Genomic DNA, 21,684 nt, shown 5'->3' on the forward strand with positions numbered 1-21,684 from the left:
TTTCAGACAATCCCAATTAAGTTACCCCAAAAAATTTTTCGAAGAATTAACCAAGGGTGCTTTTTCAAGAGGCTACTGTTTTTTCTTTGAAGACGTTTCGCTTCTCATCCAAGAAGCTTCTCCAGCTCTGACTAGAATTCCCCATAATCCAGTCAGAGCTGAAGAAGCCTCTTGGATGAGAAGCAAAATGTCTTCAAAGCAAAAACAAAGAAAGTCCAGTTGCCTCTTGAAAACAAAGCACCTTTGGGACAACTATGACCTGGGATGACTGAGAATCTCCATAGTCTTTTCTGTCTGGTTGTACATTTGTTCTCCCACCCTACAAATTTCTTGTGGTTGTGGGGAGGATTTGAAGCTCACCTCACATAGTGGGTGAGGTTAGGATAGGGGCAGAATTTTATTAGAGGGAACCAACAATGACAACTTTTAGAACATTGTATGTTGAAGAAGTATGGACAGCAATGCAGCACAAAACCACTTCTGGTGCACAATAGCACCTAGACATATACAGCTATACAGTGCTTTTACAGCTCTCTCTAAGCAGTTTACAGAGTCAGCCTATTGCCCCCCAACAATCTGGGTCCTTATTTTACCCACCTCAGAAGGATGGAAGGCTGAGTCAACCTTCAGCCTGGTGGGATTCGATCTGCCAAATTGCAAGCAGCTGGCTGTCAGCAGAAGTAGCCTGCAGTGCTGCACTCTAACCACTGCGACAATAAAGACATACTGCAGGGGGAGAAAGATTGAAGACCTCAGGATGTCCTGCCAATTGTAGGTGGGGAATATAGCTAAGCAGTTGTGTGTGGTGTGGTTAGAGACAGCAATAACAAACAGGTGGAAGAAAATATTTGTCGTTGGATGACTCTTGAGTTTTTCTAGGTGTACCAAGCAGGTCTGTTGATTCCACCTACATAATTTACTCTGATTAATACAGATTAACAGAGTTGGAAGGGACCTTGTAGATCATCTAGTCCAACCCCCAGCCCAAGCAGGAGACCGTACACCATTTCTGACAGATGGCAGTCCAGTCTCTTCTTGAAAGCTTCCAGGGATGAAGCTCCCACAACTTCTGAAGGCAAGATGTTCCAATCGATTTCAGAAAGAGGCAAAGGATTAGAGGTAGTTGCTCAGAAAATTTCATGCAGATACATTTTTATTTCATTTATTTCATCATGAAGTGTTGTACCTTATGATTCTTGACTCTTGACGAATGTATCTTTTCTTTTATGTATACTGAGAGTATTTGCAACAAGAAAAATTCCTTGTGTGTCCAATCACACTTGGCCAATAAAGAATTCTATTTAGTTTGTCAAGTATGTATGAGAAAATAGGTATAAGGATGAATATAACATATAAACATCTAAGTATAAACAGGTATAGGTATGTACATAATAAATGAGTATGAATAAATGGGAACAGTAGGACAGGGACGGTAGACACGCTGGTATGCTTATGAACGCCCCCTTACAGACCTCTTAGGAACGGAGTGAGGTCCACGGTAGACAGTTTAAGGTTAAAGTTTTGGGGGTTTGGGGATGTGACAACAGAGTCAGGTAGTGAGTTCTAGACATTGACCACTCTGTTGCTGAAGTCGTATTTTCTGCAATCGAGTTTGGAGCAGTTTACTTTGTGTTTGTACATATCCTTAGAAAGAATTCCTATTCGAATAGCACCATAGATAGAGCTACATGTGTCTTCCGTTCTCTTAATCATTGGATTGTTTGGTCTTATTAGTTTCCCACCACTGGTGAATAATCTTCTCGGAGCTCTTTGCATTTCTGGGATTCATCCTTGGTGTTGTTCAAAGCCCCCACTTTTGGCTCAATGCCTTCCTGCTCCTCCAGCATCTGCTGCAAAAACTGAATCAAAACATACAATTTCACTCCATGGTAACAGATTTCTGTGTCCCAATTTTTGCCGACTCAAAGACGTTAGAAACCTGATCTTATAGAAGGGCTCTGATGCTTCCAAGTGACTGCAGGAACCGGTGTCCCCCAACAGATTCCTGAAACATAAACTTTTTCCTGAGTATCGCAATTTAGATCGTCACTTGCTTGATAAGGGGACCATCAGCTGTTTTTAGGCAGAATATTTTCAGGTGCCATTGCCTAATCTCCAAGAGACATGGTACCCCACCCAAGACCTATACTTTAGCAAGCTGCTATTAAAGGTAAAGGTTCCCCTCGCACATACGTGCTGGTCATTTTCATGCTCATCTCCGTTACAAAGCCAAAGAGCCAGCACTATCCAAAGACGTCTCCATGGTCATATGGCCAGCACGACTAAATGCCAAAGGTGCATAGAATGCTGTTGCCTTCCCACCAAAGGGGTCCCTATTTTTCTACTTGCATTTTTTACATGCTTTCGAACTGCTAGGTTGGCAGAAGCTGAGACAAGGAACGGAGTTACGCAGTGCTAGGGATTCGAACTGCTGAACTGCCGACCCTTCTGATCAACAAACTCGGTGTCTTAGCCACTGAGCCACTGCGTCCCTTAAGTTGCTATTACACAAAGCCAAAATAATTTCAGAGACATTTTATTTTATCCTATTGGAGAAAGAAGAGAGTTTGAGGTGCAAAAATAAAAGAAAGATATTTTCTTTAAAAGTGAGCATTTCTCAGGATTCTGAGAAAGCAGTTTATTAGAAATAAAAGTTGCTATTTAGAATCCTGTGGATTATAGCAGGTTGGAGTTCTGGAGCATTGTTCAAAAGCTGCGAGACAGGTAATCCTTGACTTACGACCATAACTGAGTCCAAAATTTCAATTGCTAAGCAAGGTTAAATTAAGTGAGTTTTGCTCATTTTCTGACCTTCCTTGCCACTATTTTTCAGTGAATCACTCCAGTTGTTAAGTTAATTCTTCCTTAACAACTTAGATGAGGGAATAGAAGGGGAACTTACCAAATTTGCAGATGATACTAAGCTGGCAGGAATAGCTAACACCCAAGAAGATAGGCTCAAGATCCAGATGGATCTTGACAGACTAGAACACTGAGCCATATCTAACAAAATGAAATTAAACGTAGAGAAAAGTAAAGTCCTACACTTAGGCAAGAAAAATCAAAAGGACACATATAGACTGGGTGAAACCAGGCTCAATAGCAGTAACTGTTAGAGGGATCTTGGAGTCTTAGTGGACAACCAGCTAAATATGAACAAAAAGGAGGACTATAGGCTAGACATCAGCGAATGGTACCTTGATACCCTCCCCAGATATTTGGGATGTTGTTGACTGTGCTGGCTGCAACCAATTTTAACAAAATGCTGAAACATCTGGAGGCCAACATATTGATTTACTGCTAGGTGAAGGCAGTGGTGGGATTCAAAAAGTTTTACTACCAGTTCTATGGGCGTGGCTTGGTGGGCATGGCTTGGTGGGCATGGCAGGGGAAAGATATACTAAAATCCCCCTTCCCTCCCCACCTCACTAACCTGCTTTCCAGCTCCGTTCTCCTGTGCAGGGCAACCAAAGAGGATCCAGCCGATCAGCTGGGACTCAATGGGAGGCAGGGAATAGATGGGGTTGGTGGAGCCAGTCAGAGGTGGGATTGGCCGGTTCTCCAGAACTACTCAAAATTTCTGCTACCGGTTCTCCAGAACCTGTCAGAACCAGCTGAATGCCACCTCTGGGTGTGGGGTAGGCATTGGACGTTTACCTCCGGTATCCGATAACCTTTTTTTACAAGAAATTCCTGGAAAGCGTGAGTTCCATGAACTTGTATCAGCTTGGCATCCTGCAAAAATCATCCAAAAATCAGAACAAGGATGCCCTTCCATTTCCATCTTTCCTTCCTTCCTTCCTTCCTTCCTTCCTTCCTTCCTTCCTTCCTTCCTTCCTTCCTTCCTTTCTTTCTTTCTTCCTTTCTTTCTTCCTTCCTTATTTTCTTTCTTTCTTCCTTACTTACTTACTTACTTACTTACCAGAATAACAGAACAGAATAACAGAGTTGGAATGGACCTGCTCAGGCAGGAAATGATATAACAAATGGTTGCCTGATCTCTTCAAAATAAGTCCTTCCTTCCTTCCTTCCTTCCTTCCTTCCTTCCTTCCTTCCTTCCTTCCTTCCTTCCTTCCTTCCTTCCTTCCTTCCCTCCTTCCTTCCTTCCTCCTCCCCCTCCCCCAAACAGGAGCTTGCAACATACCTCTTCACTTAAGAGCCTTCTGGAATTCTTGAGGCTGCTCTCTTTGGGGTTTTCTAAAGGTTCATTCCCGTTCTGTTTTTTCCACGTCTTTGGGTCCAGATACCAGGCTCCATATCTCGTCTTTTTCCATCTGGATTGGCCAGGGTCCTGGGAGAAGAAAAAGAGGGAAGGAGCATCATTTTCATGTGGTCAAAGGTTAGGCGTTGACCTATCCCATGATGTCTCCCTTTCTGCCGGAAGCAAACATAGGAGCTGAAAATTCAACCATCAACTGTGGGAGAAGAGCAGGCAGAGCTGGGTGGTGGAGTTAAGTACATTATCAGCTTGGGATCGTTATGTTGCCACAAAGGGTGCAAATCCAGCCTGTCCTGAATCTGTTGACTCTTATCTGGCCCCAATTTAATGTCGAACTTTCGTTGACCAAATTCTGGTTTATAGGCTTTTTAAAAAAATCTTCTGTGCTGCAATTTTAATGGATGGTCCTGATCCTTTGCATCTGACACTTGCTCGAGAGGAAGTAGCCGCCTTGAAAGGGGATCTGTGTGATTCAAATTTGCACCAGTGGCCTTTCCCCCAAATTCCAGTGCATATTTGTTCCATCAAACAGGAAACAGCAATGCAGACAGGAATGGAACATATGGAAAAATACAGGTAGTCCTTGACTTACAACGGTAATTGAGCCTGGAATTACAGTCGCAAATCATTCTGGTTGTTAAGCGAGTCACCATATGACCGCACCCAATTTTTTCCCCTAGCAGTCATTAAGCATTGTCCCAAAGGGGATTTTTTCAGCAGGCAACTGGACTTTTCTTGTTTTTTCTTTTGAAGACGTTTCCCTTCTCATCCAAGAAGCTTCTTCAGCTCTGACTGGATGGTGGGGAATGGAAGGATTTGTACACCTTGCAGACAGCTGACGATTTGCATCCTTTTAGAGGGTCATTGAGGCCTCTTAGAGGTTTATCTATGTCCTCAGGGTCACCTGAGTAGTGCAAATGGTTCCTGTAGTCTGTGATTTTTCTCTGGAAATCCTTCAAATGGTGCGTGAATAGGAAGGGATTTCCTATTTCCTTCCTATTGCAAAGCAAACACTGTGATTGCTAATGAGTCCTTTGTATCCAATGCGTCTCTGTGGCTGGAAATAAATGTTGGTGTACAGCAAAGAAACATTATAAATCTTGGCCATGTGACCATAGGTGTTCCGACCCACGCCGTTTTCCAACAAATCAAACACAGTCCAAAAGAAACCTTGTAATGCTTTTGCAAAATAATTAGCTGTGATAAACACAAGCCTTGCCAAACTGTGCGAGATTTGCCAAAAGATAACAGAGAACAAATATTTCACAACACAAGAGTCTTCAAATACCAACTTAAGATACTGTAATGTCCACGAGGCTGAGTTTCAAAACGTATTTGCCTTCTGCAAAGTACATTTGTTTCATAGTTGGCTTTTATCTTCTTGAAGGAGGGGCCTTACAAATGCAGCCTTACTCCTGAGTTGCCTGTGCTGTTGTAACTGCTCTTTCCTACGAGAAAGCCTGCACGCACACACATTTGGCACAGGCTCCTCGGGAACCTCCTCATTGCTGCTACGAGCCCCCATAATCTCTGAAGGCAGCAGTCCACTCCCTGATGGTCCTGGCCCCTCATCTGAGTCCTTGCTCTCCTCAGCCACCTGCACCTGCTGCTGGCTAACCACAATAACAGGACAAAAGGCCATAAATGCGAGACAGTTGCCAAGCACCCGAAATGCGATCACATGACTTCAGGATGGCCCCCTAGCCATTTCAGAACTCTTGAAACTGGGTCATGGGAAGCTCTAGGAAAGTACATCATAATGTACTGGTTGTAAGCAGGGCTGGGCTGCTAGGGGTTCGCAGCGGTTCGGGAGAGCCCCAGCTAAGGTTCTGTGCAGCTCGAAGAACCCCCAAAACCCACTTGTGGCTGGACCTCACCCCTCCCCTCCCCTCCCAGGAGTCCCTATGTGGCCCATTTTGGATGCAGGTAAGTGCAAGGTGCGTGCGGAGGCTTGGTTAGGGCAAAAAACAGGCCTCACGGAAGCTCGGGCCTATTTCCGGCTTCCAGAGAGCCTCGGGAGCCCAGGGAGGCCATTTTTGTCCTCCCGGAGGCTCAAGGAAAGCCTCTGGAGCCTGGGGAGAGCAAAAATGCCCCCCTGCCATGGTGCAGGAGGCCAACTAGGCCACGCCCACCATGGCCACGCCCACCCAGCAACAGGGCAGAGAACCTGTTGCTAAAATTTTTGAAGGCCACTCCTGGTTGTAAGTGAAGGATTCTCTGTATGGAGCATCTCTATTGTTTCTTTGCAAGCGAAATGTCTTTGCAAAAATCAAGGCTTAACAAATAACCTTCATTCAACGCAATGTGTACTTGGACGTTCGACGTTCACCCACCTTAGAAGGCTTAACGTCCTGATCAGGTTTCTTTCTAATAGCCTGAGAAGGTGGCATCCCAAAATATTTCTTTAGGTCCATTGGTAGATCACGGAGTTCCTCAACACGCAGCGGGTGAAACATCGGAAGGGTAGTCTCATAACCCACATCAAACAAACTTAGAACGGTATCTTCATCTACATTGTACTTCTCTCCTCCCTGAAATAGGTACTCAAATCAGGTGCAAGTATAGCAATAGCACTTAGACTTATATACTGCTTTATAGTGCTTTACAGCCCTCTCTAAGCGGTTTTACAGAGTCAGCCTATCACCCACAACAATCTTGGTCCTCATTTTTACCCACCTTCGAAGGAGGGAAGGCTGAGTCAACCTTGAGCCTGGTGGGATTCGATCTGCCAAATTGCAGGCAGCCGGCAGGCAGCAGAAGTAGCCTGCAGTACTGCACTCTAACCACTGCGCCACCGAGGCTCATAGTATCCAACAAACACATCATTTTTCTCCAGAAAAAGAGATATTTCGTTCATTGACTTGCAGGTACTCCTTGACTTCCAACCATAATGGAGCCCAGAACTCCCAAGACAGTTATTGAATGAGATTAGCTCTATTTTATGACCTTTCTTGCCACAGTTGTTAAGTGAATCACTGCAGTTGTTAAGTGAGTAACATGACTGTTAAGCAAATCTGGCTTCCCCATTGATTTTTTTTTCTTGTCAGAAGATCAGAAAAGGGGTTCACATGACTCTGGGACACAGGAATCGTATTAAAAGTGAGTCAGTTGCCACATATCTGTGATCATGGAGATTCTGCAATGGTCGTATGCATGAATAAAGGCCATAAGTCACCTTTTTTTTTAGTTCCCTTGAAACTTCAGTTACTAAATCGATGGTTATAAGTCAAGGACTATCTGTATTTATTTATCTGTCAGGAAAAATGTTAAACAAGTGTTGAAATATGCTGCTTTTTAGAAAGCATATAGGAATCGGTTACGGTTTTCAAAATTACAAAATACTTCAGGTTTAATACAGTACAAATCTGTTGGCCAAGAACTCAACAAGTCATACAGATATAAAATATAGCTAGGTACCTCTGAAGATTAAGTAATTATTTATGTCTAGCTGACTATTAACACACAAATTCAAAAAGCCAAGACCTCTTTTCTTAATTTGCAAAAATGTTTTCCTGGAATTACTCTAGATATAAACATTTGATTCAAAATAGATAAGAAATTGATGAGAGTTGGATCAAATCATGGGGTGGAAGAGAGAGGCAAAGACTAGTCCAGCAGCCCCTTCCCAACAGTATAGTTTGGATATGTTGGACTACAACTCCCATAACCTCATAGAGGCTAGTGTTTGATTATAGGTCTTGAAGTCCAACTCTATTTTACGCGGTTTCTTTGGAACAGAAGACATCTGGGTTGGGAAAGAACATTCCATGCTAAGTTTCTCCAGCTTGGCCCCTTTAAGGTAGATAGACTTCAACTCCCAGAATCCCCCACTCAGCCAATTCTGGGAGTTGAAGTCCACATGTCTTAAAGGGGCCAAAGATGAGAGACTGACAAAGAATTTGTTTGACTTACTAGAGAATTGAATCCGTCACAAAGTTCTTTGGTAGTTCGCTCGATATTCTTGTCGAGAGGAGGGACGTAATTCAACCTGGCTTTCAGTTTTCTTGCTGCCACTTTTTGGGGGGAGAACCAGGTGTAAGGAGCCTTGTTGTCTGGATCCTTGCTGTGAAGAAACATTTACACATCCATCTGTTCTGACCTAGGCCTCTCCAAAAAGCACTAAGCAGACTCTTTGTCCTGGCAAAACCCCTTTTATTAAACGAAGGTGAATTTCTTGCATTCACTTTCAGCCAAAGGCCTGGCAAACAGTCTTTCAAGGGTGTAATTAGGAGCACAGACCTTATCTACCTTGGAGAGCTGCCAAGTAAATATTTCCATACGCAGCGCTGACAAGGAAGGACTGGGCACATAGTCTCTGCGATGCACAGGCAGATCTTCACACTGCTGCAACAAATGAATTGTTTCCTGCAAAAAAAACCCTCCCTTTTCGCTCGTCTTTTAATCCCTATGGGAGGGGCCATTCACCGTCCACCTGTGGCTTTACTCCCATGTCCACCCTTAATTCACAATTGTTCTTTTCTTTTGGCAGCTCTGCACATGTGCAGGCTTGGAACCAGCTCCAGCTACTTTACAGCCTCACTGCTGTCTGACTCCGAGGACAGCTGATAACTGCCACACTGCCCTGGCCCCATCTCTGCCTCTGATGCAGAGCCTTCCTCAGCCTCCAGGACAGGCCCATGTTCCTCCCCAACCTCCTCACTGTCCGACTCTGCTGCCAGCTCCACTAGCCTTTGGAAGGCCACAACACCATCTTGATCAAGCAGCAAATCCCATGATGTTTAATAAGAGGTTCTCCCTGTCAACTAAGCACTGAACAGCAGCCTTATTATCGCTGCTCTGATGGGACTAATTAATATCACTGAATGTTTATTAACAAGTTATTTTTCCTAAGTACAATAACCAAAGGAGACCGTGGGGACCAGTCCTGAGCTTCAAGATGGCAGCGTAAGAAGAAAAATCCCCGGTTCAGTTCCATGCTGGGAACAAAATGGAGGCCGATTGGAAAGAAAATTGGTTTATTGATGAAGCAGAACCACCAGCAGCACGTGGTTCTGGGGCAGCTGACCAAAATGGCTGAATGAGTGGGTGGATCTTTATAGCTTCTGTAACTTTGAAGTTTGGGATTTGTCCAATATGGGTTTTGTGTTCTGAAAGGATGTTGGGTAATTCTCATTGTGGCTGATAGCAGGGGTGGGATGCAAATATTTTTACTACTGGTTCTGTGGACGTGGCTAGGTGGGCGTAGCCATGGGACTGGGTGGGCGTGGCTTCTTCTTTTTTTGCAGCAACCCCCCCTCCCCCACATGAGCCTCTTTTTGCCTCCTGGGCCTCAGGGAAGCCTCCTGGGTGAAGCAGTAAGACAGTGAGGGGGATCCCGGCACAGTTGATCATCAGAACAGCTGATCATTGGGAGGAAAAAAAGAAAGAAATACTCATTCGGTTGAACTGACAGCTGTTTTTTTACTACCAGTTTGGCCAAACGGCAGCATTTTTTACTACCAGTTTGGCCAAACCGAGCCGACCCTATAGAATACCAGTGGCTGATAGCTATGTCCTGTGTTAGATTTTTGGCCGAGGGGCTGCTTACTCTAATCCTATCACTCTTGCTTTTGTTCGCTGTCAAAATTGCTCTAAGGGGTTTTGAAATATCCTGTCTTGAATGGACTTCCACCGGCAGTATTTGGTTTGTTTATGAATGGAGCCATCTAGATAGTCGGCTTCCTCCGTTAATAAGCCCTTTATCTCCTTCAGTGCCAACATGTGCAGTTAGCTTCTTGTTACGATGTTTTCTTTAGGCCTCTGGTTGGAATGTGGAATGGGCTTCAGGTAACTTTTGTTTATTAGCACCTTGGCCTTTTGGCTTTTCTGAGGCTTTTCCTTATGGTTAATATTTTATTTGGGATAGCGAGAGTGAGTGGGGTTGATTTCTTCTTACAGTAGCCATGACTGCAGGAGAACGAAAGGCAGAGCCTGCGGTTCGGGATCAAGAGAGGAATCAGCCTAGAATTGTTATGTTCAACTCCAACCACTCCGTTAACTCTAGCGCCAATATAGTGATGACTGTTAGGTGACTAGATTCTTGTGTGCAAGTATGCTTCAACTTACAACCACAACTAAGCCCAAAATTTCTCTTGCTACATCCGTTTTGCTCTGTTTTACAACCTTTCTTGCCCCTGTGGTTAAGTGAATCACTGCAGTTGTTAAGATAATAATATGGTTCTTAAGTGAATCTGGGTTTTCCCATTGATTTTGCTTAGCAACAGAAAATTTGAGCTCAATTGCAGTCATAAGTCGAGGACTATCTATCTATCACTCAGTGCACACACTTCCACTCCATCTTAAATTTGTTTAATAAATGAAAGAAAGAAATACATTTTAAGTGTTCCTTTGCAAACAGTAAAGAAGAGTTGTGTGTATCTTATTGGTGCCTTTTTCCTGATATGATGGGTTGACCTTCCAGTCTAACCTACATTTTCTAGTTTTCTGTCCAAAATCAAACTAGGCCTTAACCTTGTTTAGCTTTCCTGGTTTGTTTATTTGAATGAATAGTAAGAAATAAATCAGACATTTGTTTGGGGGAAGTGTGGAGTTTTTGTCCTTAAAGATATGAACTAGATTACTAAAAGCTGACTACTAGTTACTAGAAGGTTCTGAAAACTGTTGATCAACTTATCACCACAAGGTGGCAGTCAGGAATCAAGCAGACCTCAGTGTATTGGAGAGTAAATTATACATACATACAATTTATAATCATTTCTTTAGCCTGAAACAAGTGAAGTCCTCACATTTACAATTATTGCAGTCAAAAATTGGGTTCTTGGTAACCAGCATTTCAAGTCAAGCTATTCTCCAAAGCACCTGAGGGCAGGACAAGAAGCAATGGGTGGGAAACTAATCAAGGAGAGAAGCAACTTAGAACTAAGGAGAAATTTCCTGACAGTTAGAATAATTGATCAGTGGAACAACTTGCCTCCAGAGCAGGGGTTCCCAAACTTGGCAACTTTAAGACTTGTGGACTTCAAGTGGCTGGAGAATTCTGGGAGTTGAAGTCCACAAGTCTTAAAGTTGCCAAGTTTGGGAACCCCTGCTCCAGAGGTTGTGAATGCTCCAACACTGGAAGTTTTTAAGAAGAGATTTGGATAGCCATTTATTGGAAATGGTATAGAATTTCCTGCCTGAGCAGGAGGTTGGTCCCCTCCAAAGGTCCCTTCCACCAATGTTATTCTATTCTATTCTATTCTATTCTATTCTATTCTATTCTATTCTATTCTATTCTATTCTATTCTATTCTATTCTATTCTATTCTAGTCAGTTGCAGCATCCCAGGGTTAGGTGATTTCCATTTGCGACTTTCCCAGCCAGCTTCCCACAAGCAAAATTAGTGGGAGGAAGCCAGATTCACTTAACAGCAGCAATGATTCACTTAACAATGGTGGCAAAAAAAGGTTGTCCATTTTGACATGGCTCACTGAACTGTCCTGCTTAGCATGTAATCCTCATTGCGCTTGTAAGTCAAGGACGGCCTGTACTCGCTTAAAGATCCTCTCCTCAACCCCAAATAAAAATTCCTCCTCCATTTTATTCCGTCTGCTCAGGTCAAATCAGATAAGAAAGCCAGAGGCACGCATGCTGGTCAGAGGTTGGATTCAGCAGGTTCTGACCAGTTCTGGAGAACCGGTAGTGGAAATTTTGAGTAATTTGGAGAACTAGCCAATCCCACCTCTGACTGGCCCTGCCAACCCCATCTATTATCTGCCTCCCATTGAGTCCCATCTGATTGGCTGGGTCTTCTTTGGTTGCCCTGCACAGGAAAATGGAGCTGGAAAGCAGGTTAGTGGGGTGGGGAGGGAACGGGGATTTTGCAGTAACCTTCCTCTGCGATGCCCATCTAGCCATGGCCACCAAGCCATTCCCATAGAACCAGTAGTCAAGTTTTCTGAATCACGGATGCTAATGCTGGACCTTATGTAATGTAGTCTAAAACCATGGCAAAAAACCTTTCAAAGGGTCCCAAAAAAAGGCCATTTGAGGAGGTGGCTGAGCAGTTCTGTCCCAGGATGAAAATACAGGTGGTCCTTTGACTTACAACAGTTCGTTTAGTGACCTTTCAAAGTTAGCATGCACTGAAACCAGGGACTTTTGACTGTTCCTCACACGGCCAAGGCAGCCTCCCCCTTGTCACACAATCAAAATTCAGACCCTTGGCAACTGACTCGTACTTATGATGGTTGCCGTGTCCCCGTGATCCCCTTTTGTGACCTTCTGACAAGCAACGTCAATGGGGAAGCCGGGTTTACTTAACAACCATGCTCCTAACTGAGCATCTGCAGGGATTCACTTAACAACGGTGGAAAGAAAGGCCACAAAAGGGGGGCGAAACTCACTTAACAGCTGTCTCGCTTAGCATCATACATTTTGGACTCAACTGTGGTCGTAAGTCGAGGCCTACTTGTATTCCCACTGGCAAGAAAGCGCCTCTGGTGGAGAAGTTCCAGGGGCAAGCCTCTTTCACCTGGGTTTGGTTGAGAATTCAGGGGTGGGACTCTACTGGTACCGACTGGTTCTATAGAACCAGTTGTTACTATTCCGCGCAGTTCGGAGAACTGGCAAATCACACCACTGCCTGGCCCCACCCCTCCCCACACGCCCCACCCCACCCAGTCACTCCACACCATCCAACTTGCCTGCACTGTACCTTTGCCCAATTTTTGGTAAGCTGCTATTTTTCCATTTTCCTCCCCGTGATCATCAGCTGTTCCGACTATCAGCTATGCCGGGCGATTTAGATTAGCTAGAAAGCAGGAAATCGATGGATTTCTTGCTTTCTAACTAATCTAAATCGCTTTTGTACTGCTTTGCCTTCTCCCAGGAGGCTTCGCTGTCAGGGGTGGTATCCAAGGGCTTGAGGGAGGAAGAAGCGGCCTGAGAGCAGAGCTGAACCTTCCTTAGGACTGAAGCTTCTATTTTTCATTGCAGACTCAGGCAGCAGATTGCAGAAAGGTAGATCTGCGAGTGAATCTGTGATTCCGGGAGCAACTCAATCTGCCTGCCTGCTCTGCCAGATTTTGGGTAAAAGTTGCTCTTTCTTTTTATAAAAAAATCCAATATTTACGTAAATATTTACAATATTCACATACAAGCCACGCCCAGCTAGTTACGCAACCACCAAACCATGCCCCCAAATTAGGCCACGCCCATAGAACTGGTTGTTAAGAAATTTGAATCCCACCCCTGGTTGGGATATGTCATAGGGCCACTGCCTGAATCCCTTGGTTATGGCAAGCCTATTGAGGAAATGCAGCCCTTGTGCTTCGTAATCATGGAGGATGATGGCTGGGAACTAGACAATCATGGTTTGGGATGTGGCCTGGAACTCACCAGCTGACTTGTTTGGCCCTTGTTTGTCTGTTCCTTTTGCCTTCCGGAAGGGATGGAATAAAAGGAGGACAGGATTCTCCACCAAGGTTGGCATCAGATTCTTGGTCAGTAGGAACCACCTCTGGGTCCAGGACGCTCATGACTTCCTTGAAAAGCTGGGGAGGGAAGGACAGGGGAGTAGAGGGCAGGGTGGAAAGAAGGGAGGGAGGGAAGGGGAGGATAGGGGAGGGGGAAAAGGAAGGAAAGAAGGGAAAGGAAAGGAAGGGAAGGGAAGGGAAGAGGGAAGGGAAGAAGGAAGGGAAGGGAAAGGAAAGGAAGAGAAGGAAGAGGGAAAGGAAGGGAAGGGAAGAGGGAAGGGAAGAGGGAAGGGAAGGGAAGGAAGGGAAGGGATGGGAAGAGGGAAGGGAAGAGGGAAGGAAGGAAAGAAAAGGAAGGGAAGGGAAGGAAGGAAGGGAAGGGAAGGGATGGGAAGAGGGAAGGGAAGAGGGAAGGGAAGAGAAGGGAAAGGAAGGAAGGGAAGAGGGAAGGGAAGAGGAAGGGAAGGGAAGGAAGGGAAGGGATGGGAAGACGGAAGGGAAGAGGGAAGGAAGGAAGAAAAGGAAGGAAGGGAGAGGAGGAAGGAAGGGAAGGGAAGGAAGGGAAGGGAAGGGAAAGGAAGGGAAGGGAAGGAAGGGGAAGGAAGGAAGGAAAGGAAGGAAGAGGAAGGGGGAAGGGGAAGGAAAGGAAGAAGGAAGGGAAAGGAAGGGAAGGGAAGAGGAAAGGAAGGAAGGAAGGAAGGGAAGGAAAGGGAAGGAAGGAAAGGGAAGAGGGAAGGGAAGGGAAAGAAGAAAAGAAAGAAAAGAACTCTGTGAACCCATGTCTGTCTCCAGACCAATTACCAAGAGCTATCCAAGGTCAGTGTCAGCCAGCACGAGGCAGTGATTCTATCCTCTGATTTGGTGCTCTCCTGTGCAAACTGGTCAGTGACCAAGGGACAGACAAAATGCTTCCAGGTAATCTGAAACCAACCCTCAACCACAAATAGATATAGGAGGAAAATTCTGGAACAGGCCTAAAAAGGAAAGACACAACTTTGTGAACGGAGTGCACGGAAGCCTCAAAATAAATAAGGAACATGCTAGCTAGAGTAATATCACTTCCGTGTAGAGTACAAAATGTGCCAAAAACAGAGACCCGGAGGAGGCTCTTTTCTGTTTATTTAGCTGATAAACGGTGGGGGCCTCTTTTCTTGAACTTTGAGTTATAATAACAGCAAAAATCCCCTCTCTTATTATTCCTTATGCGTGGGAGATTTAACACGGGGATTTCCTATCCTTTTGAGAATCCACCCTCTGTATCAGCTAAGAGATAGCAAGGGTTGTGATAAATGTGACAAAGTCCACAACTTCCCAAGGGTCTCTGAACTCCGGAAAACTTCCCTGGAACAGAGATAAAATTTCGGCAAAAGCCTCAATTCACCCTGGCGTAAACAAAACTCGACCTCTATCCATCTTGGAGGTCAATTTGTTTGGAAGGCACGTGTTTTCTGCAGAAAGATCTGGATTCAGTGAGAAGTTTTATATCCAAACAGATTTTCTTCTTTATACTGTTTCCATCTTCCTTTAAACTAAGGGTCTTCAAACTTGGCAAGTTTAAGACTTGTGGACTTCAACTCCCAGAATTCCTGAGCTAACATGACTGGAGGAGGAATTCTGGGAGTTGAAGTCCATAAGTCTTAAACTTGCCAAGTTTGAAGACCCCTGATCTATCATCTATACCTGTCTGTCTGTCTATTTATCATCTCCCCATCCATCCATCCATCCATCCATCCATCATCTATCACAAGGGTCTTCAAACTTGGCAAGTTTAAGACTTGTGGACTTCAACTCCCAGAATTCCTGAGCTAACATGACTGGAGGAGGAATTCTGGGAGTTGAAGTCCATAAGTCTTAAACTTGCCAAGTTTGAAGACCCTTGGTTTAAACCATTAACAGAATCCACAATGGTCTGAGTAGTGGTGTCTCCACTAGATAATTGACAGTCAAGCTGAAACTAAATGAATCAAGTAAAAATAGCAAATGTGGGGACAATCCTTAACTCAAACTTCCTCAAACCTCCCAAACAACCCCAGACCCAATCAACATATCAAAGGATAAGGTTTGCAAACACAAATAGACTTGATTAAATTAAGTCTCCCAGCAGGACTGAATGTTCACACGAATACATACATACACAAACACACCACACAAAAACACCCCTCAAGTGTCACCCTAGAATCCACATTTAGGTGCTTCCACACCCAGGACAAGCTCCCCTGTTTGTTTGTTTATTCATTATTTTTACGTTTTTCAATATATGGTTACTTATTCCATTACCATTACATCTTTACTCTTGCTACAAATCAATATATTTCATCTTACACTTCAGTCTTTTCTATAACATATATACATATTTACATACTTCCTCATTCTTTTTCTAATTGCCATTTTATTTTATTTTTATTTCTAAACCACTCATCCCAGGCATCCCAGGCTCTACAATATATTGAATCTTCTTTGCCTTTTAAGTTCAACGTTAGCCTGTCCACCTCTATACAGTCTATTATTTTCTTTATAACCATGCCGTCTGATGGTATCCTTTTCTCCTTCCAAAGTTGTGCATACGAAATCCTTGCAGCTTAAGATTAGTATATGTAATATAATGTACCTATCTTTTTTTATTGCATTTTGTGTTGCTTTACCTCATTTTTACCCCTAAAGGCAAACGGTTTCCTTTTAGGAATAAATATTTCTTACTTTCCTCACAGCTGTCTGGATCTCATTTTTATTTATTCTTCTGCGATTCCGGCTCAAGCTGGAACCTCAAATAAGTCTTCTGACAATTCCATATCATGAAAAATCAGCGTGTCCTTCCCACACGCATGCTTCTTTTTCTGAGGCGAAGACAGAGGTCGTCCTCAATTTATGACTGTAATGGAGCCCTGAATTCCTGTTGCCAAGCGAGACTGTTGTTAAGTGAGCTTTGCTCCATGTTGTGACCTTTCTTGCCACAGCTGTTAAGTGAATCACTGCAGTTGTTAAGTGAAATCTGACTTTGCTTGTCAGAAGGTCACAAAAAGGGGATTGCATGACCCACACACACACCCCTGGGACACGGCCACCGTCATAAACATGAGTCAGGGGCCAAGCGTCTGAATTTTGATCACGTGACCACGGGGAATGCTGCAATGGTCGTAAGTGTGAAAAATGGTCATAAGTCACTTTTTTCCAAAGTGGAATGGTCACTAAATGGACCGTTGTAAGTTGAGGACTATCTCTATGCCAGAAGCAATGACGGAGGACTCCGCGGTCCATAAATGGGAAGCCTTTGTCACTTCCACACTTCCACACCTGACCTTTTTCCTCACCTTCATATGTGAATATGCTTTCCTGTCTTTTTCTGCAAAGGTTGCCATGGAAACATGGCCTAGGGCAGTGATGGCAAACCTTTTTGGCACTGAGTGCCCAAACCGGAATGCATCTGTATGCACATGCATGTGCGTGTGCCAGAGCATTGGAAACGCCAGCCGGCAGGTCCATGCATGCCTGTTTTGGGGGTGTTTTGAGGGCTGTTTTCAAGCTGTTTTGGCCTGAAAACAGCCCCCAAAACAGTCTGTTTTTGGCTGTTTTCTAGGCCGTTTTTGAGCCATTTTTGGCCCGAAAAAGGCCTGAAAACGGCTGTTTTGGGGGGCAGTTTTCTAGCTGTTTTCCAGCCCTCCAGCACCTGCAAAGACCAGCTGGCTGGCACACATGTGCCAGAAACCAGAAGAGCAGCTGGTGATGATGCGTGTGCCCATTGAGAGGGTTCTGCATGCCACTTCTGGCACGCGTGGCATATGTTCGCCATCACGGGCCTAGGGATTTGCTTAGAGGTGCAGGAATCAGGCTGAGAGAGGTTACTAGCTTGGTTCCCATTCATGAATAACAGAATAACCGAGTTGGAAGCGACCTCGGAGGTCTTCTAGTCCAACCCTCTGCTCAAACAGGAGACCCTGTACCAATTCAGACAAATGGTTGTCCCATCTCTTGTCCTGGCTCGTTCTGTCTGATGGTAGAGGTGGCCCTGAAACAGATCCTTGGTCCATCAAACTGACTTCTGCAGCCCCTTTGGGTAGGACATTGTGTCCAGCAGCTCCTCAGCCTGCCTTGCTTCTAGAATAAGGTCCATGGTGCCTGGAGGGACCAGCCAGCCATTGCCTTGCTCCCCACAGAGATGTTCTCCTGATGGACATCTGGCAACTGAGATGTTTCCACAGTCTCCATAGGGGGAAGTCAAAAGAAGCAAGTTGGCAGGTCCAGCGTTGCCATCGAAGTCCCATCCTAGGGCAGGACAAGAAGCAATGGGTGGAAACTAATCAAGGAGAGAAGCAACGTAGAACTAAGGAGAAATTTCCAGACAGTGAGAACAATTCATCAGTGGAACAACTTGCCTTCAGAAGTTGCGGATGCTCCAACACTAGAAGTTTTTAAGAAGAGATTGGATAACCGTTTGTATGAAGTGGTGTAGGGTTTCCTGCCTAGGCAGTGGGTTGGACTAGAAGACCTCCAAGGTCCCTTCCAACTCTGTTATTCTATTCTATTCTACCTATTGTATAGCAACTAGTCCCCAACATACAACTACACAATTGTGCCCGTTGCTAAGACAGTTGTGAAGTGAGATTTGCCCCTGATTTTATGACCTTTCTTCTTTCTCTTTACTTCTAGGTTGCTTCTCTCCTTGATTAATTTCTATCCCTTACTTCTTCTCCTGCCTTCTGGTGCTTTGGAAAGCAGGTGGATCCTCTTGTTCTCTGTGGCAGCCCCTCAAATATTGGAACACTGCTATCATGTCCCCGCTAGTTCTTCTTTTCTTCCAAAGATGCCCTTGGTCTGGGAAACTGGCAGGTCAGCACTTACAAAGCAACATTTAGTTTCTCTTTCTTGTCAAGCAACTTTCTTTTTTAAAAAAAACAAAAAAATCCAGCTGGGAATTTACCCCGAGACTTCCATGTTAATGTCATTCATGCACCAAGTCAAGGGATTTTCTTTGCCACCATAAATAGGAATCTCTGTCTTTTCAAAATGCCTGTCAGAATTTATAGTTTATTATGAGTCATAAGTCCTGAGACTCGTCTTGGCAGGAAAAAAAAATACTTGGTATAAATTAAACTATACATTAAATATAGTCTTTAGTAAAAATGATAAGGGGGTCAGGTCCTCAGACCCCAGCTACATTCTTTATTTGCCCAAGCACCCTAACTTTCCACCCCACTAAATGTAGTTTTAGAGGTTTAGAGACTAAGGAGTGGATGAGACAATAGATTAGAAAAGTGTTTCTCAGTCTTGACCATTTAATGATGAAGTGTGGACTTCAACTCCCAGAATTCTGCAACCAGCTGACTGGAGAATTCTAGGAACTGAGGTACCCAGGGTTGAGAAACCCTGCTCAACAATGGAAATATGACTCTAATAAAGCAGAATATTTGTAGCTCAGGATTGAAAGGTGAGGTCCTTGGAGTTCTCTGGGTTTGGTTGTTTTCTTGCAGGCATTTCACTACCAAACTAGGTAACAGCATCAGTATTAGAAGGGAGTGGTGTTTGTGGAGAGGGAGACGGGGAGGAGGAGGACGTGGGGTCCTCGGTGCTCTCTTATCCTGGATGTTTTCTTGCAGATGTTTCATTACCCATACTAGGTAACATCATCAGTGCCAGAAGGGAGTGGGGTTTGTGGAGGAGGAGGAAGAAGAAGAAGAAGAGGAAGAAGAAGAAGAGGGTTAGGGGTCCTTGGTGCTCTCTGAGCTTGGGTACTTTTTTGCAGACCTTTCATTACCAAACTAGGTATCATCATCAGTGCTCATATGTGACTACTATAACTATTATTGAAATACCTTTGTAAAAACGTGAGCAAAAATGCATGTTCTCACCTCTGCAGGGATGCTTTCTTGAAAATTTGGGTAGAGTGCTAAAGGGTGTTGGCTGAGGCAGTATTCAACTTGAGCAATGTGATCCTTTTGGGTTTGGCTCATCAGGCCGAGCTTCGAAGTGTTGCTCTGTGGCTCGGTTAACCTCTTTCTGGATCTCTGGGCTGCTCTGAGAAAATTCATAGGTTTCTCAGAGAGAAGAAGAGGGCTAGGTCCCCTTGCCGGTTGGGTGAGGATGCTCTCGCCTGAAGGAAGGAAGGCCTCTCTGGAATAATCCAAATTGCTCCTCAGAAATCGCCAGTGTTGGCCATTCAAGGAAGCGGAGAATCTGGATTTGTGACCGCCGTGCCGTTGAAACAACCAGAAAGGCATGTCTTCACCACCTAGTTCTGAAGAAATAGTCACACTTGTTAGGGGTTATCCCTTGGTTTGGCTGACCTTGAAATGGCTGAAGTGGGCTGAGCCACCCACATCAAACAGACATCACTGATTTTACCTCTGTGTTGAAAAAAAGCTTCTTGGCTTTATTTCATAATTGCAATTTATTCGCATGAGATGTTTTCAGCCTCTGGAAGCACCAGAATGCAGCTTCTGTTGGCTTCGGACTGCACCAGGGGATTTGCACAGCAAACGGAGAGCAATGCCATTTTCTTCCTTCCCTCCCACAAAAACTTCCCAAAGTTAGAAAAAAGGAGGCAGCCCCGCTCCCTCTGGGAGACCCTAACAGATGTTTTTGGATAGCATTTTTGAGACACTCTTTGATGTAGCGTCTCGATAGACGTCACTCCTACTTTTCCTACAACACCTTATTTACTCCAGACCTCCAGGTCCGAGTCTGGAACAGATCTTTTCCTCTCAAAAATGTACTCAATAAAAATGTAATTGCTGTATTCTTATTATCCTTGGTTTAAAAAAAAAACACCCAAACAAAGTTTTTGTTAAATAGTGGCAGCATCGCTGCACTGTATATCGTGGGTTCTCAGAAAAATGCAAGTATTATGTCAGGAATGTTTTCTGTATGATTCCTATTCCTCTTTTGCTCCCGACAAGCTCGTTCTGGTTCCCACAAAGTGTTTGTAATATCAGAGTAATAACATGAAAGTGAAAGGAGGAGGAGGAGGAAGAAGAAGAGAAAATAATTTGAATTAAAGCCCCTTTGTTAGTTTCATAGTGATATTATTATCATTACGGTTCTATTTTCATATTCATTTTTAATCCTGTTTGTATGCTTAAAATATGTTATATTCATTAAAAACTGCACATTCCTCGTCTCACAATTTGGGGAAGAAACCCACCTTGCTGATTTTTATGATTCTTTTAAAAAGTTGACAATGTGGTAGTTATATATATCTGATGAATTTTTCTAGGCATCACCAGCTGATCTTTGTGCTGGTTAATATTGGACAGAGAAACAAGGCCATCTCGCTTCCTGTAAACGTGATGTAGTCCATGCTAAGGACCGATAAATAAATACATAAAATATAAATAAACGTTATACCCAAGTTAAACAAAGATGCTATTCTATTTTCCTTGTAATAGAATCATGTCCCACTGTATACCACCCTAGCATGGCTGCAGCACAAATCTAATTATTTCTACCTTCAATCTTATTCTCGGATTGATATATTTGGAGCTACCAGCTTTGACACTTGTTTGCTGAAGTTATAAAAAGAAAGGAACATACCAGCAGCTAAAAACAGCAGAGGGATCTAGCATTTGCATCCACAACAACAGCGCACAATAGCCCTTTTGCAAATATTTCCTGGAAATGTTGTTTTGGGATTGTGCAGCCCACACCTTTCTGAGTCTGCATCTAACAGTGGGCTTTTTAGTTCTGCAGGAGAGGAGACAATTGATTGTGTCCTCAGAGGCAGGCCAGGAGACCATGGTGTGTTTGGGATTGGTTGTTATGACAACCAGATCTGCCTAGCTATTCATTCATGAGAGCACACATTTGCCTTTTCTTCGGAGCAAAAGTTGTCTGAGAATGCAAGTGGGGGGGGGATTTATTTATTTATTTTATTTGTCAAGCATGTATTAGATAACAGATATAACAGATATAGTTAGAACATGATTATGATTACATGAAATAGGTATGAATAAAAGAGGATATTAGGTAGGCACATTGGTGAGCTTATGCACGCTCCCTGTGATGACCCGGAGTGTAACACAAACGTAACAAAATCCAAAACGTAAATAAATGTCCTTT

The 21,684-nt window shown here is 44.0% G+C and overlaps 1 protein-coding gene across 2 annotated transcripts; it reads right to left on the bottom strand.

Annotated features, from left to right (window-relative positions):
• Positions 1 to 1,146: 1,146 nt before the first annotated feature.
• LOC113447176 (protein FAM47E-like) lies at positions 1,147 to 21,347 on the bottom strand. 2 transcript variants are annotated; one of them, XM_026717216.2, is made up of 8 exons: positions 21,160 to 21,347; positions 19,479 to 19,864; positions 13,559 to 13,713; positions 8,132 to 8,282; positions 6,553 to 6,750; positions 4,145 to 4,291; positions 3,658 to 3,735; positions 1,147 to 1,859 (listed from the first exon to the last, which is right to left on the bottom strand). In XM_026717216.2, exons 2-8 carry the CDS (start codon positions 19,845 to 19,847, stop codon positions 1,731 to 1,733), a joined length of 1,227 nt encoding a protein of 408 aa, XP_026573001.2. In that variant the 5' UTR covers positions 19,848 to 19,864; positions 21,160 to 21,347; the 3' UTR covers positions 1,147 to 1,730. The 2 variants fall into 2 exon arrangements, with proteins under 2 accessions (XP_026573001.2, XP_087791897.1); XM_087935771.1 differs by lacking the exon at positions 19,479 to 19,864 and having other exon boundaries at positions 21,160 to 21,332.
• Between the last annotated feature and the right edge of the window lie 337 nt (positions 21,348 to 21,684).

Source organism: Pseudonaja textilis, chromosome 6 (assembly GCF_049901715.1).
Source record: "Pseudonaja textilis isolate UNSWEBS1 chromosome 6, rPseTex1.2, whole genome shotgun sequence".
In the NCBI taxonomy this organism is placed as follows: Eukaryota; Metazoa; Chordata; class Lepidosauria; order Squamata; family Elapidae; genus Pseudonaja; species Pseudonaja textilis.

Excerpts from the sequence above, each read along its gene's own strand:
- LOC113447176 (XM_026717216.2), bottom strand. The coding sequence starts at position 19,847 with ATGCCTTTCTGGTTGTTTCAACGGCACGGCGGTCACAAATCCAGATTC. Across the intron at positions 13,714-19,478 it reads AAGAAAGCATCCCTGCAGAG|CTTTTCAAGGAAGTCATGAG; the intron begins GTGAGAACATGC and ends TTCCCTCCCCAG. Across the intron at positions 4,292-6,552 it reads AGGACGTTAAGCCTTCTAAG|GACCCTGGCCAATCCAGATG; the intron begins GTGGGTGAACGT and ends TTCTTCTCCCAG.